General features: G+C 39.8%; 1 protein-coding gene across 2 annotated transcripts in view; it reads right to left on the bottom strand.

The window, feature by feature from the left end:
- PDCD6IP (programmed cell death 6 interacting protein) overlaps positions 1-17,073 on the bottom strand; it is a 224,614-nt gene that overhangs the window by 50,654 nt on the left and 156,887 nt on the right. For both annotated transcript variants that reach the window (XM_029589621.1, XM_029589620.1), the window contains exons 9-12: positions 15,348-15,471; positions 13,048-13,225; positions 10,764-10,875; positions 2,741-2,910 (exon numbers count right to left, since the gene is read on the bottom strand). In XM_029589621.1, the coding sequence (XP_029445481.1) occupies positions 2,741-2,910; positions 10,764-10,875; positions 13,048-13,225; positions 15,348-15,471 (584 nt within the window). The remainder of the gene's footprint in view (positions 1-2,740; positions 2,911-10,763; positions 10,876-13,047; positions 13,226-15,347; positions 15,472-17,073) is intronic.

The raw sequence follows: 17,073 nt of genomic DNA on the forward strand, positions 1-17,073 counted from the left end.
AGGAAATACAGACTGGCCCTGTGGCTCAGCAGCAAAGTGCATGCTGTCATCAGGGCCGGTGGAAGCACTAGGTGAACTAGGTGATCGCCTAGGATGCCACAGGTTTGGGGGCAACCCAGCAGCCACCTACTACTTCCTTCGGACCTGCTCAGAATTGTGAAAAAAACTTTGTCCCAATTCCCGACACTGGTGGCAACTGCAGGACCTTCTTCTTCCAGCCCTCGAGAACTGGAAGAGAAAGTGTGTCGTGGCTCAGGGCAGGAAGAAAGTGTGTCGTGGCTCAGGGCAGGAAGAAAGTGTGTCGTGGCTCAGGGCAGGAAGAAAGTGTGTCGTGGCTCAGGGCAGGAAGAAGAAAGCCCAATCATCGTAGGTGGAAGGAGTGGCCGGAAGAAAAGACTGAGAGGGTCAATTGCAGTGATCGGCCGGGCCGCGCGGCAGGAGATAGGCAGCATATCTGCTGAACGAGGAAGACAGTGGAGGCCTCCTGATGCTGTGGCATTCCAAGAAGAAAGCTGTTGCTGCTGCCTACACCTAGGAGGGAGAGAAAGAAAAAAAAAAAAAGAGTGCATGTGTGTGAGTATGTGCATATGAGAGCATGTGGGGGGGAGAAAGAGTATGTGTTTGTGAGAGAAAGCATGGGGGAGAATGTGTGTGCATGTAGGGGGGAGAGAGCAAGTGTATGTGAGAGCATATGGAGGAGAGAGAGCAAGAGTATGTGTATGTGAAAGCATGTGGGGGAGAGTGAGTGTGTGTATGAATATGTGTGAATAAGGGAGTATATGTTTGTGTTGGAGCATGTGTATGTGAGAGAGGGGAGAAATTCTTTGTATCACAGCCACTGCCTCCTCCCATTAATCCATGACAAGCTCAGATTGAAAATCAAAAGTTCCCAGGTATGAGTGTGGGAGATTTTTTTATCCTTATTTTTAATTATAGGGTGGTGTTTATGTGTTTACTGGTTTGAAATATTTTTTTGGTGTTTGGGAAAGCTTTCAAAATTTGCATTAGTCTATTTATTGGACATTCTATTCATCAGCTGTTTTGAAATTATTTTATTTGTATGATTTTACTATTATGATTAATGATTTATATATCTTGATTTTATTGTTTGTTTCATGAGGTATGGTGAAATGTTTGTTTTTCCATTGTTGCACTGTATAGAGTCTGGCGTGATATGTTTTACAGTTCAGTTTTTGTGTGCATATTTCTATTTATACTTTATGTGGCTTTATTCTGTATTTGGTGAGGGTTTGTGTTCTGCATGCGAGACTGAGGTGAAGCATTCTTTTAGCATGTGGTTTCTCTGTAGGGATATGCAATACCTTGGCCTGTTCTGTTTTCCTGATAGGTGTATTGCTATTTTAGATTCTGGTGTAATATTTGTGATATTCCTTTTCATAGGTAGGGTTGCTACTGTTTGAGTGTTGGCAGATGGTCCTCTTGTATCAACACAGTACTATGCCGACACGAAACATGTTACAATAGGTGTGATGCCATATGAATTCCAAGTTGCAGAGTTTTCTTGTTGGCATCACAACAGTGCATGTAACTATCAGAACATGTATATTTTTATCTCAGAATGTAATTTTTCATATAAAATCTGTTATAAATGTATAAAATTGTGTATGGGGAGGTGGGGGCGCCAGGCTGTAAGGTTTGCCTAGGGTGCCTAATACCCTTGCACCGGCCCTGGCTACCATAATGCACATTAAAACATGCATTTTTAGCGTACTTTAGTAAAACTGACCCAAATACATCTGAAATGTCTTAAAATAACCAAATATGGCGCTCAGACGGTGTCTGAGCGCCATATTTGAATGGAGAGGACAGGAAGAATCATGATAAGCTGAATTAAGTGGTCGAGAACGACTGATAGCCCCTGAAGCAGGCGCGAGGAGCGCGCCGAAACATTGTCAATGTTGGGCGAGACATCTGGGCAAATCAGCCAATATTCATGTAAAAAATGATTGCAGTTTAAGAGATAAGTACAATTTGAAACAAATATTAGAGAGGATATCACGTTTTAATGAGTTGAGATATGGTTGAACTGGGAAGTGTGAGGTGTGTGTTTTAAAAAATACGGGTAATTTAAGGGAGGCTTTTTTTGCACCTAAAGAAAATAAAAAGTAAAAAAATTAATCAGACAAGCCATCAGTGAGTTGGTAAATGACGTGACTAAACAGTGTTCATACAAGAGAGGGGTTGTAGCCCTGTAAGGGCAAGAGCCCATGAGACTGGAAGCACTATACAATCTTCTGATACCACTCTCTGCTGGTTGTTGTCTTTTTGAACAATTTTTTGAATGGTTGTTGTCAAACATATAATCTGCTTGTTTGCAGTTTTCCTCAAGTTGTTGTGAAAATTTGTTTTGGTTATAAATTTGAGGACGTGAGCCAGTATTAAGATAAATTTAAAATAACCATAACCAGGAATGGTGCAACAGCAATACACCTTCTATCAGGAAAACAGAACAGTTAACATGACAAAAGACCTATTATGCAGTGCAGATTGAAGTCCCATTAACAAAACATGGGCAACATGTTACTTTTTGTAAAACTGACATCCATGGCATGTGCAACATCAGGATAACCTGAAAGCAAACCTTTGACACAAACTACAAGAACACAATGGTGTGAGTTTATGCCAGCGGTATAATTAAAGAAGAGCCTGTAACCTGTTCAAACCTGCTGCCATGAACATGGAGAGGCTGCAGATGGTATCTGATAGAATCTCTGCTCACCTCACTACCCTGCATGGTACTTGCAGGGTTAGCGGAAGGGATGGCAGCGTTCAGTTCTGCTTCCGGTTTACACAAAAGTGCCAATGTCTCACGTTGAGTCTGATAGCGCTCTTTTACCACAGCATCTGCACTGACAGCTTGGTCTAAAATATTACGGAAGTTGGTGCCTTCTGAATAGGAAAGAAAAATGAACAATGACAACAGGATTATAAATACATACTATCAACATGTGCTTCTGAGGGTTTCTCCAGTATGAAGAATTTCATTTAGCCTTACAGTCCTTATCTGCTATCAGATTCTGTTTCTAGATGCTAAGCTGCATAGATAAGATGTTGGGGACTCCCCAATTTGGTGAGGAAGCTTCCTGTTACCCTTCACAAGTAGGTGATTTTCACTGGCCCCTAGTCTATGACCACAACCACAAACAGCTTAAAGAAAGAAGCAGCAGAAAAATGTTTTAAAATTAAACCAATCAAAGCAAAGCTATAAGTGAACCAGGATAGGCTCTCGACAATCTTATACTTTTTTTTTTTTTAATTTATTATAACTTGTTTACTTTTTTTTTTTTAACATCTATTTTTCCAGAGTTATACTGCATTTGAACTAACTTTCTATATTAAAAATTAATTATAAAGCCTCATTCCCCTTTGTTTTACACTGCACCAGTCCCCTTCACAGGTCTTAGTCCTCTTCTTTCATAATACAAAGATTCTGATATTTGTTACTCTTGAAACAGCTGTCTCTATAGAGTCCTTTTAATTTGCAAAGCAGAGTTCACAAAATATCCTGGCAGTCTGGAAAGTGAGAGTAGAAACTGCAAAGAGAAGTTAGTGGCAAGGCAAGAGATGAAGCAAGGGGACTAGAGATCAAATAGAATCTATGATAATGCAAACAGGCAAATTGAGTGGACTAAGTGGTCTGTATCTACCAACATAACCTACGTTTCTATGAAAAAGACAGTATAAAAGTAAAAGGATATAGCTGAATGAAAATAAAGTTGTGTATTGTGTATGGGTGCTTGAATGATAGATTCATCGCAAATTATTTTAGCATATATATAGTATCTCTGCTTGTTCTTATGAGGTGCACAGATAAGAAACCAAAAAGGTGCCATGTCCAGTCAACTACACTCAATGCACATAAATCATTATACTTATTTTATATCTGCAGTTTTGTTTTTTTTTAAATCTATCAGGAGCCTTCTGAAGTCCACACAGCAAGCAGAAATACCCTGTCTCAGTTCATTTTACTAACAAGTAATTATTTGAGTTGTCTGCATACAATTCCTTTGTCCTCACAATGATTATGACATCACAAATCACATCATACAACGCATAAACCAATCCAACTGCTTGTGACATTGCTCCAAACAGCTGCTCCAACTGGTGCAGAGGAAATATAAGAAGCTGAGTTTTAAAAACCATTTGACATTAAAATGTTCCATTATTAAAACATAATTATTGCATGCTGTTTGAATATTTGCAATATTGAACACAGAGGGTATATGCTGCTTACCAAAGTAAAAATCGGAGTTTATTTGAATGCGGTTTTACAAGCATTTAAACCCTCCCCTCTCAGATCTTCACCAGCCTTGAGCAGGAGTAAATCAAAGCTGCTTACCTGTTATAGGTGCTCTCTGAAGACAGTTCACCTATCACGACAACAAGGACAGATTCCTTCAGAGCTTTCTGAACAGGCAAAAGCCTCTCACTGCCCTTGCGCAGTAGTTCCTGCATTGCAGCAGCCCCATCGCTTCTTTCAGTTTTATATAAAAACTCTGACTTGGGGGAGGACAACTCCCAAGGCGGGTGGGCTGGGTCTGTGTGATGGGTGAACTGCAATCTTCAGAGAATATTTGTTACAAATAAGGAACTCGGCTTTTTCAGACAAGCATGTGGGAGTCCACAGTTAAGTGTTACTGCCAACCTAAAAGAGGAGAAACAAGAACCGCCAACAGGCAGAAGCACATTGGATTCAACTCTTCTTGCCTATTAAAGAAGTTTCAGCTGCATTTACAGAACATGAAGAGGAAGGAACATCAGTAATAGTAAAAAAATGTTTGCTCCTGAACATCCAATATCCTGCGAGAACATCCTGTGGCCAGCCTGTTGGCTCAGTGACACTACAATGCTAAAGGTCCCAGTTCAATCCTTGAATCAGGTCTTCAGCTCCCTGGGTTGATGGGGATGCTGTGAATGCAGCATTCAGAGCCCCCCCAACGGAGAAGGAGTCATGGCCATCGCTCAAGGGTGACATCTACAGCAATGCTAATTTGATATTGCTTTGTGTATTTAATGATTTATTGTTATGCTTATACATATTGATTTATTGTATTTTGCTTTTTTTTCATTGATCATGTACTATCACTTACATTGAGTACTGGTTTAATGTGGAAAGATGTGACCTAAAGTGAAATCACATTATGTCAATTAAGACATCTATCCTATTTGCTGGTTTTAATTTTTTTTGAAGAGCTAAAAGTAATGTTCCTCTACCTTAAAACTTTGTCCAACGTACAGAGTAACTACTACTTTCTCATCTCTCCTCCACTACACTGAGTCAGCTGATGAGGACGTTTTCTTTCAACATTATACTTTCCTCCGCCATAGACACTTGCACTTTCTCTTACCCATAGAGTAAGGTGCACAAAACACCAGCCTTGAATCACTCTGAGAATTTGCTTCTTACATTTCTGTGCCTACTCTGCAGAATGTCTTCTTGCTAAAATCCTATGCCCCTCCCAACTTCATACATTTCAAATTCATGCTGACCTTCTTTCATTCTGCTATTGCACTTGCCAAGTAAGACTACTACATCCATCTGACAAACTCTTGAACCTAATCCTTGCTGTATCTTTGACATACTCATGTCCCTTGTCAAACTTCCTTCATCTCCCACCCACCCAACTTTGCTCTCTGCCCCGACTATGGCTGATTACTTTCATGACAAGGTTCAAAAGGTTAGTCTCAAATTCTCAACCAGGTCACCTCTACCTCCCTCTCCCCCACTTCTTTCTTCTACCCTTTCCCTTAGCCTCTACCACTATCTCTCTCTTCTAAAATCAGTTGAGGAAACTGCCCATCTTCTCTCCTCCTCCAAATTCACTACTTGCTCCTCTCACCCCATTCCCATCCAGCTCTTCATCCCTTCCTTCTGTTATATCCTCAGTCTATCATTTTCCATTGCAACTGTTTCTGCTGCCTTGAAACATGTGCTCACACCATTCTTCCTATCACCCCATCTCCCTCCTCTTTCTGGCTTCCAAACAGCTTGAATGTGTTTACCTCCCACCATTCTGACTTTCATCACAAATCATTCTTGATCCAATCCAGTCTGGTTTTCACCCTCTACATTCCACAGCACCTTGTCAAAGTCTCCAATGACTTGTTTACGGCGAAAAGCAAAGGCCTTTACTCGATCCTTGTCCGCCTTGAGTTATCTGCTGCTTTTGACACTATTGATCACCACCTATTCCTTGATAATCTATCCTCATTTGTATTCAGGACTTTGTCGTCTTGGTTTTCTTTTTACCTTGCCCATTGCACTTTTAGTGTGTCCTCTAGTGCAGGGGTGGCCAACTCTGGTCCTTGAGAGCCACAAAAAATGTCTGGGTTTCAGGATATCCACAATGAATATGCTTGAGATAGATTTGTATGCATTGCCTCCATTGCATGTAAATTTATCTCATGCATATTCATTGTGGTTAGCCTGAAAACCTGGCTGGTTTGTGGCTCTTGAGGACTGGAGTTGACCACCCCTGCTCTAGTGAATCCTCCTCTACCACCATCCACAATCAAATGGTGTGCCTCAGGGATCTGTCCTAGGCCCTCTTTCCTTCTATTTCTATATTAATTCCCTTGATGCTCTGATCTCCTCTCATGGCTTTCAATACCATCTATTATGCTGATTCCCAAATTTACTTCTCTACACCAGAAATTTCATCAGGAATCAAGTACCAAATCTCAGACTGCTCGTCTGATGTTGCTGCCTGGATGCCCCACTGCTACCTTAAACTCAGTATGGCTAAGACAGAACTCATTCTTTTCTCCAAAACCCTCTTCCCCCTCTCTCTATGGATAACATTATCATTCCCTTAGAACCCTTGGCCTGTAACCCTGGGGTCATGCTCTCGTTCTCCTTCTCTACCCATATCCTCAACACTGTTAAAATTTGTTCTCTCTCTCTATGGCATCAAAATTCATTCCTTACTTTCTGAACACGCTACCTGAACCCTTACCTACTTCTCTCATCATTTCCCACTTAGACTACTGCAATCTGCTCCTTACAGGTGAATCATCTCTTTCCAGTACAATCTATACAAAATTCAGCTGCATGATTTCTTTCACCAAAGTCATTATACTCATATAATCCCTTTTCTGAAGTCATTATATTTGTTCCCTTCCACATAGAGTTCAAGCTCATCTACAAGAGCCTTCTCTCTACAACTCCTCACTACCTCTCCTTTCTCTCTCCCTACACCCCTCCTTGTAAACTCTGCTCATCAAGCAACTCAATCTATGTCTTTCTCCTCTACTGCCAAATCCCAGCTCCATGCTTTCCACATGGCTGAACCTTATGCTTGAATAGACATTCCTGAGTTGATGTGCCATGTACCCTCTTGCTTTATTCAAATCCAAGCTAAAAACAATTTTTTGATATGTCAAGCAGTGCTATAGAAGTGATAAGTAGTAGTAACTTTACTAGCTGCAGCTCCCAGATGGTGCTCTGCATAGACTTGTTCACTCCTACCTGAAATGTGCTATTGACCAGCCAAACGTCCACATAGAAAAAAACAGTCATTGTGTGTATATACTACAATGACTACAAAATATTTGTGAATACTCACAGTGCTGAGGTTAGGCCATAAGGCAGCTAACAGCACTGGAGAAATTGCATCCCTAGTAAAAATCTTAGCTACTTTCAACGACCGGGATGATGTTGGTGTACTTATTTAAATCCAGAGAAATTAGATAGTTTCCTTTGTTTAAAAAAGAATTACAAAGCCAGAGATTACCATCTTCAACTTTTCTCTTTTCAGGAATTGGTTCAAGGCCCTTAAGGTCAAGGATAAGTCAGAATCCTTCAGACTTTCTGGGGAGCAGGAAGAACCTAAATAAAATTCCTGCCTTCTTTCCTGAAAATTTGTCCTGGTGTTAAGTAAGATTTAATAGTCTTTCAGTGGGCAATTTTAAGAAATCCCTAAAAGACAAAATTTGCAGCCTTCCTTCATGATCTGGAAGACCCAGCTGTCAGAGATTAAAATGGGCCAACAGCACCAAGATAGATAAAATCAACTATAAATGACACAGGCTGTGTTATTGCACAGATGCATCTGACTGATCACAGAAGTACTGCATCAAAATTACTACATCACAAGAGATTATGACATCAGTGATGCCTTGCTACTTGCAATACAGATAAGAGCATCTGCACATTCTTGTTTGGAGTTTTTGAAGTACTGGGTTAATTGAAATAGTTACTAATAATCTTGGGGCTTTAGTATGCCAAATATATCTTCTCTAGTTACTGCCTCCTTAAAATCAATGCAATTGTTTTGGCCCTTATTTAGAAAAAAAGCAAGATATGATATTATCCTCAGGTAGAGACATACTTCTAGGAACCTGTGGAGAGGGGTCTGATGAAGACCGGTGGACTTGTCACAGACTGTCATGAGAGAGAGAGAGATGTGTATGATGGCTGAGATCCCTCCTGCGCACCAGATGAAGGTGAAACGTGAGACTTGAGTGAATTTTCAAAGCGTGTAAAAGTTGCATATATATCATAGCAATTTTTAAGAGCCCATTTACACATATAAAACCTTTTGAAAATTCAGCCCTATGGAGTGAATATTCAAAGGAGTTACATGCATAGAAGTAGAAATTTTAAAATATGCATTCACATGTATAAAACAGAGTTCTACGTGTGTAAATACTTTTGAAAATTATCTTAGAATGTGAATATATTTGTATCATTTCTTATCTGCACTGATTATGGTGGATTAGTAGATTGAGTTTCCAAATTAGTGGCCATAGACTACAAAAATGGGAGATAATTATTCTAATTGCAAAGGAAGATATGGAGAATCAGGTACATTAGTAAACATTTTTTATGAAGTGAAGCCACATTTTCTTCACAAATGAATGATATTTCTTTATAGTAGGAGAAATCAGTGCAGAAGAACTATCAGTCAGGAGCTAGAACTGACATAAGAATTTTTTGAAGTGTATATTTAGAATGAACTGCCTTTTTTGTCTCTTCAGTGCCAACACTTGTACATTGGCACCAAGAAATTACTGGCTCTTACACGGAAGTAGTGCCTTTAACTTGTCAAAGAGCAATGGAACACCAAAGAGCAACGATGCCAAAGGTGCCTTTATGTGTCAATGTGTTGTCTGTGCCGAAAAGGCCTGCCTAGCTCTTGCATACTCTGGCACCAAAAATGCAGTTTACCTCCCCTTTTGGAAGGAGGAAGAGGTCATGGTGTCTAGCATAAAAGAGGACTCTGACTTTTCTGCTTTAAGCAATATTCACTCAGCTGTAAATGGTTTCCTCTTTACTAACATGAAGGAGGCTTGAAAAGAATTTAATAGCTTTCATCATGTAGTTTCTAGCCCTTAGGGACATTCAGGAACAAGTCTTGCAGCTAGATGTGTCATGGGCTAGGCCCAAGCACCAAATGCAGGAATCATGTGGTTAGACAAAATCTTGTAGGAGTAACGGGGGCATATTTTGAACCTTAGGCCTAGATTCATCATTCTGCTATATTTATTATTTATATTTACAGCAGAATGATGAGCCACGTGAAAAAAGGGGCGGGAGGCGAAATTTTCACTCGCCATGGTTGCAGCCAAGGCTGCAAAGTTTCACACCCATAGTGCCACAGGAAAAGGTGTAATTTCACACGGTGCTGCCAGTGATAATGTAGAAAACATCACTCCCTTCCCCTTCTTTGCATTGTTATCGCCGCGATACTGGCACATCGTGGTTTAATGAATGACGCTGTTAATTTGCTATCTGCCATTGTGAACAGAGTTGAGGCTAGGTGAAACAATTCGGAAAAAAATAATTTTTGGGGGACTTGTAAAAGAAAACAAAAAACCCCACTATGAAATGAAAATAAAAAAATACCAAATGTAAGGAGTTTGACAAAAACATGTCCTTTTTCATGAGCGGAAATAAGACTATGCAGACTTGGGCACTGGAGAGAGCTGTGCCAGAATGCTCTGAGAAAGCCTTTTCATCTCAGCCCTGTCGGATGAGGTCACCTACTTGTGCAGCTTCTGTCTTGTTTGTCCAAGGAGAAACTTATTTAAGTGTTAAGTCTCAAAGTCCTCAGTTCTACATACCAAACTAATATCCCACTGGTGGCACAAATCATACCTTCTCTCTGTTTTTGGCATTGGTCATTTTTAACAAACTGTAAGTTAACTGCAACGTAATTACATTAGATGCAACTCTTCTTTCCTATATGGAAGATTTTCAGCTTTATTTATAGTACACTGAGTGAGGAAGGAATCTCAGAAGTCGTGAAAGTTTGCTTCAGAAAACATCAATTATACTAGCACAGGCATCTACCCTACTATTTATTGGTTGTCTTTTAACATCTTTTTGATGAGATAAAAGTAATGTTCTCCTACCTTAAAACTTTTTCACATATTGTAATTCTAGGGAAGTTAGGCTTTATCAAGTTAGCAGAACCCCAGTTTAGATCTCTCATTCATCAATGGTGACAGGGTTCTGGCACAGCATAGAAATGACAGAACCAACACCTACCATAGAAAGAACCTCTGCTGGAACACATGAAGCCCTGGAAGGATTCAACCTCAAGAAGAGTTTTCACTTCAAGCACTAGTCCGAGGACATAAACCCCCCAACCCCCAAAGCAATCTCCACAAGTGGGAAGAGGGAAGGAACAAGTTCAAAATGCAACCCTCTTGGCTGAAATCAGTTCTTGCAGTCATCACTGGTCACCAGACTTACTCCATATCGACTGCATTTATTTAAACTAACCACCAGTTCTTACCTGCCCGTAGAGGCTTGTAAAGTTCATTTGATGGTGTTCTCTGCCAGCGCTCTTTGAATTTCTCTCTTAGTTCATTGTCTGTGGCTTCTTCCTCATCCAAATACTTTAGTGACTGATATAAAAATACAAACCAAAAGTATTGCACACAGAATAAGGATAACCAGAAAGGAAATACAATAATTTAATATTTTAATTCTTAATACAGCTCTGAAAGAAGCGCTGCAAATATTCAAATAAATATATTTAAGACAGAAATTTAACACAAATATTGTACTTTTGACTGTATATACTCAAAGGGAAAATGCTATTTTTTGAGGGGAAAATTCTGATTTTGATAGATAAAAAAATATTTTATATTATATGCAGACTGCTAAATTCTAACAACTTCAATAGTAATTGTAACTTTCTCCATTAAAACTTTCTTCTTTAAAGTAGTCAATAAGGTCATCAGCTTATGCTGACAAGACAGACAATCACTGGGGCGGATTTTCAGAGCCCTGCTTGCCGGTGGGCCTATTTTACATAGGCCCACCGGCGCGCGCAGAGCCTCGGGACTCGCGTAAGTCCCGGGGTTCTCCGAGGGGGGCGTGTCGGGGGCGTTTCGGGGGTGGACCCGGAGGCGTGGTTATGGCCCGGGGCGGCCCGGGGGCGTGGCCGCGCCCTCCGGACCTGCCCCCAGGATGCGTCCCGGCGCGCAGGAGGCCCGCTGACGCGCGGGGATTTACGCCTCCCAGAGGGAGGCGTAAATCCCCCAACAAAGGTAAGGGGGGGCTCAGACAGGGCCGGGTGGGTGGGTTAGGTAGGGGAAGGGAGGGGAAGGTGAGGGGAGGGCAAAAGGAAGTTCCCTCCGAGGCCGCTCCGATTTTGGAGCGGCCTTGGAGGGAACGGGGGTAGCGCCGGCTATACAAAATCGATAGCCTTGCGCGCGCCGATCCAGGTTTTTAGCAGATACGCGCGGCTTCGCACGTATCTGCTAAAATCCAGCATACTTTTGTTTGCGCCTGGAGCACAAACAAAAGTAGGCCTATTCGCGGAGTCTGAAAATCCGCCCCACTTTGTTTAACTTGGGGTCAATTTTTTAAAAAATGTTCACTTAGGGATTTCAGTTTTAGGCACCTTAATTTAGGAAATTAAGCCAAATTAGAGTCTTATATTTTCAAATGAAATTTTCCTAAATTTAGGCCTCAATTTATTTTTCTAGATTTAGATTTCTAACAGGGTCCTTCATCAAAATGTGTTATGGTGTTAACACCCGTAACAGTTTTTCAGAGGGGCAGGACTAATGAAAATGAGGGGCATTATCGTACTGTGCATTTTGAAACGGCCGTAACACAATTCATGATAAAAATGGCAAATTGCATGTCGGGCATTTTTCTCTCTCCCTCTCCAGTAAGTGACTGTCTGGGCACTTTGTGAGTAGCAAAGTACAAGTATCACAGGGCACAAAAACTTTACCGCATGTTGCGGTAAACTACCTATGCAAAGCGGAGAAAGTTCTTTTTTACTCAACGCACAATTAAACTCTGGAATTTGTTGCCAGAGAATGTGGTTCGTGCAGTTAGTATAGCTGTGTTTAAAAAAGGATTGGATAAGTTCTTGGAGGAGAAGTCCATTACCTGCTATTAAGTTCACTTAGAGAATAGCCACTGCCATTAGCAATGGTTACATGGAGTGGACTTAGTTTTTGGGTACTTGCCAGGTTCTTGTGGCCTGGATTGGCCACTGTTGGAAACAGGATGCTGGGCTTGATGGACCCTTGGTCTGACCCAGTGTGGCATTTTCTTATGTTCTTATGATAGCGCATGGTACAACAATTCTAAAATTATCATAACCATGCCCCTTTTTCTTATCACAGGTGTTATCCATGCGAAATTATAGCATTTTGATCAATCTAGGGGCAAGTTAGGTACCGAGTAATGATCATCAGTGTTAAGTACTTCATTTTTTAACCCAACATAAATTTGCTCCCATAGCCATTTGCCTTTTAGGATCCTAAATTTACGACCTCAGCCCTAGTCAAAAGGGCTGATTTAATTGCCTAAATCTGAAAGGAAGCTAAACCCTTTGAAAATGTATCTCCTTGTATCCAGAATGTATGGGAGTGGTATTTGCTGGAAGGCCTGTCCACTGCATGACTGTATGCTTTCACTTGATATAAAGGAGCCCTCCATATACTGAGTAACGTTCAAGCTCCTGTCTCTATACATTAGACTTCTGTTTATTTTAGTGGAAGCTTTTCAGTAGCCACCCACTGTATGACTTCTGTATAGGTTCTAACACTTGCCTCAACCAAGATCTCTCTGTTTCTCTGTAGCAGTTCTGGTAAATCTTTGATCAGCTGATCAACAGTCTGGATGCCCCCTTGATCAATCACAGCTTTAGACTTTTCCAGTATAGACTGTGGAACTGTGTCTCCCGACACATCCTCAACAGCAGCAGGCAGATTCAGAGAAGCCAACACCCTAAAATGATTAGCAGAAAAATAAGTTTCTAGAAAAATGTGTCTCACATCCAGCAAATCTTAAAGCTAGCTAGATTATTCGAAATAACTCACTTGGCTTATGGCTGTATTGCTTCCTTTCTGTGTTTTAAGTTAATATCAAAACAGTCTGAATTTTCTCAGAACTTGTATCTTCCTCCCCTCAAAAAATACATTAGTTACAGATAAAATATATTATATATTCTACAATAATTTGATACATTTCTATTTGTAACTGAAGGACACTTTCTTAGGGCAGCCTACTAGAAACATACATCACCATTAGTTTCTTAATGATTATATACACAATTTGTAAAACTGTTGTCTATTCCTTTTCTTAAAGATAGAATACAATGCAAGGTAAATATAATGCTCAATTATACTTTATTCTAGTTACCCTAGTGTAGTCTGTCAAAACTCAATTTAAATGACATGAAATCTTAGCAAATGGTCTACCCTGAAAATTACACACAATGGTGAGCATGAAAATCTAAATTTACCCTCACTGCTCAGTTTTGCTAGGAAGACACTAACTCGTTTACATCATTGTTCTGAGAGCCTGCTAATTCAAAGTTATGGACTGTATTTCATAGCCATTTGCCTGAGGCAATGCAAAGCAGAATAAAAGTCAACATCAACAGTACTTAAGTTACCACTTACTAACAAATGTTATGGATACTACTGATTTTAGTATATATTTTATATACATATATATATACACAAAAATTCAGTTAAAAAAAAACCAGTTGGATTCATGTCCATTTCTTTCCTCACTAGACTATTTTTGACTGCATAAACCTACCATTAATTCTTTTAAATCCTAATTCCTCTCACCTAAATAAGCTGTCGAATTCTAGTAACCACATTCTTTGTAGATTTTTATTTTTAATCAGACCAACCTAAGGATTAGCATGAAGTTGTATATGAACAAGCACAGGTCTCTGCTTCCAATGCTATATGGTCTTAAAAGCTCATACACTTCTTTAGATGCCCCTTATAGGGCCCAGTATAAGGATTATCACAATCTACAAAGAATCTAGCTTAGGCTTCCAACTCAATGGACCTCTCTCAGCATACCCGAATACTCTCTTCAATATAAGTATTAAGTATCTCAAGCATATCCTCTTCCTAAAATATTTGTAATCATTCCGTGTATCACATGTACAATTATCATGCCAATAAAGTTATCTGAATCTTAACCTAGAACACAGACCAGGAGAAGTTGACAATGCATCAGATGAAAGGACGGAGAGGCGAAATATTACAGATATTCAAATACCTCAAAGGCATATATAGTGTGCAAGAGGTAAGCATTTTCAGTGACAAGGAAATATTAGAATAAAGGGTCATGAAATGAGGTTAGATGGGAATAGGTTCAGGTGTTACAGGAAACATTTCTTCATAAAAAGGTTGATAGATTAAAAACAAAACAGTCAGCCAGTGAAGGTTGTAAAGGCAAGCACCAATGAACTCAAGAAGAGAGGCTGACATAAGCACAAAGGATCAATAAAGGGGAAAGATGCAAATCAAGTAGGGACTGCAGCATTCTAGAAAATATTGAAAATGGGCAAACACTACAGGGCTTTTCAGTCTTTATCTGCTATCATAGTCTGTTTCTGTGTGATGATCAGCAATGCCACATTTGCTCCTGAAACTCAAGAGTGTTCAGTCAGCTATGGAGGTGATGAACGTATACAAGTTCACATGTTTTAATCTAGAATGTATCCACTGAAAACCAAACAAAAAAAAATTAAATAAAAACAGACCTAGGACTGGCCCAATGGCAAGGGGGCAGGGAGGAGTCTTGGATGTCACATGGCAGCAGCCTACTGGTCAAAAGAGAGGGCATTTATAGTGCTCTCCTCTCTGAACCAATGATCACTGTTGCTGTAGCCAGGACTGGGGGTGGTAGAGAGCTGAAATTCATGTCTCAAAGTGCCTGAAAGAGTCTGATGCTCAATAATAAGAAAGTGTGAAGCTGCTAAACAGTAAAAACAATAAAAACAAGTTGTCTATACAAGAACTAAAAAACACAGGAAATGTTCTTAGGCATGTTAAACAGAGGTTAAGCTGAAAGTCTAGAATCTCAAACTTAGAAGCCTCACCCATTGGAAAGACTGGTAGCTTCCCTCATTTGAGCTATTGATCTATTTACTAGATCAGCCTTCCTTTGATTGTAGAGACTCATGGACTGCTGAACTGCCAGAGGAACCATCTTCTCAAATAAGTCTGGAATTCAAGAATTATTTCATTCAGGTTTAGTTAAGGAAAGAAATATATTAACCCTCTGCATGAGATCAATCATGAGATCAAAATCTACCTGCCGCTATAATAGGAAACGTTTGTGAAGCTAGAATTAAAATCACCTTTCTTGCTTATAGTTACTAAAATATGCAATTAAACTAAGTTTTCATACACATTTAACGCAAAATCAAATTAAAGCTGGCTAGAAAAGCAAAAAAAGAGGAGACCTGAAGTTATATAATTGAGGGAACTAATGCCCTACTAATTCATATGTTTGCCAGATATCTACAATCTCGTCCACCCTAGATTCTGCTTACTTTCAAGACCATACACCCCTTTCCTCTAACTTTCCCTATTCTAAGTTTAAAGAATGGTTCTCCAGCTAGCCTACTATAAAAGTGAGAATCTGCTGTGCTGGAAACATTTGTTTTGCTCCATGAACAGCTGCTCTAAAAATTCCAGCTCATTGTGCCCCAAATAGGGAGAGGGATGAGCTGACCTCATTTCAGTAATTGACCAAAAAAAGGATGCTCCCAGCCAACAATGAGATCTCCCTTTTAAAGCACAATTACTGGATAACCGTGGCTAATTACTTCTATCTAAAAATGAAGGGTTTGCCTGCATGGACATTTTTTTTTATTCTCCCTCCTAATTAACTCTATCACAGTTATGCAAGTCTTCAGGAAGCAAAGAACAATATGGGCAAAACTACCTTCCTAAGGGCTATGAGATACACAAATCTCAATTCCACCTTTCGTCAACTTCACAACAGTTGGAAAAAAGTCTTTGTAATACAAATTGCTGGCAACTTTACTACTAATCCATCTAATCTTTATCTTTTTTTTCCTCCTCAAACTGCACACTTAGCATACAATTCTCCTCTGTTACAACTAGCGAGGGGAGAAGAAACAATTCCAAGTATTTGCCTCTTAGCCCTCTCTTCCCTAAATCATGTGTTCTCTCCACACCTTCTCATTCATTGATCTTCCCCCTCAAGCACATATCTTCCTCATGCTCGATTCCTAGATTCTCTCCCTTATCCTTCCCTTTTCATATAGGTTTTTCTTCTTTGTGCTCACCAAATCTTCATTGTCTTCCACTGATTTTTTTTTTTTTGGTTGTAACATTGAAATTCCCAGAAAAATAAAATAAAAACTGAAAACGAAGGTCCCTATACATATTTATTGAACTACCTCAGCAGTCACAACAACCCATAATATTTTTGGATATGCTGGTTAATCTTCCTTCTCAAAACTAGAAGTAAAGCGCCATACTGGGCCTCTCTACCTTCACATTCTTCTCACTTCCTGGTCATCAACTTTCTCACTCCACTTGCCTTCTGAAACCTGTCCCTTGTCAACAGTGGTCAGTCTTTGGTCATTCTATTTTTTTCTTTATCAATAAATTCAGATTGAAAACCTCATTTTTCCCTATGCCCTTACCACATTTTTGTTTTATTCTCTAAATCATTAATACACAATTTCTAACCTCAATTCTGATGGAGCTACTTTACTTTTTTTTCCCCAAGATACTTGTGCAAAATAGTGTTCTCAATATCCTATAAAGCTGTTATATAGCAAATACATG

The sequence above is a fragment of the Rhinatrema bivittatum genome, chromosome 2 (genome assembly GCF_901001135.1).
Source record: "Rhinatrema bivittatum chromosome 2, aRhiBiv1.1, whole genome shotgun sequence".
In the NCBI taxonomy this organism is placed as follows: domain Eukaryota; kingdom Metazoa; phylum Chordata; class Amphibia; order Gymnophiona; family Rhinatrematidae; genus Rhinatrema; species Rhinatrema bivittatum.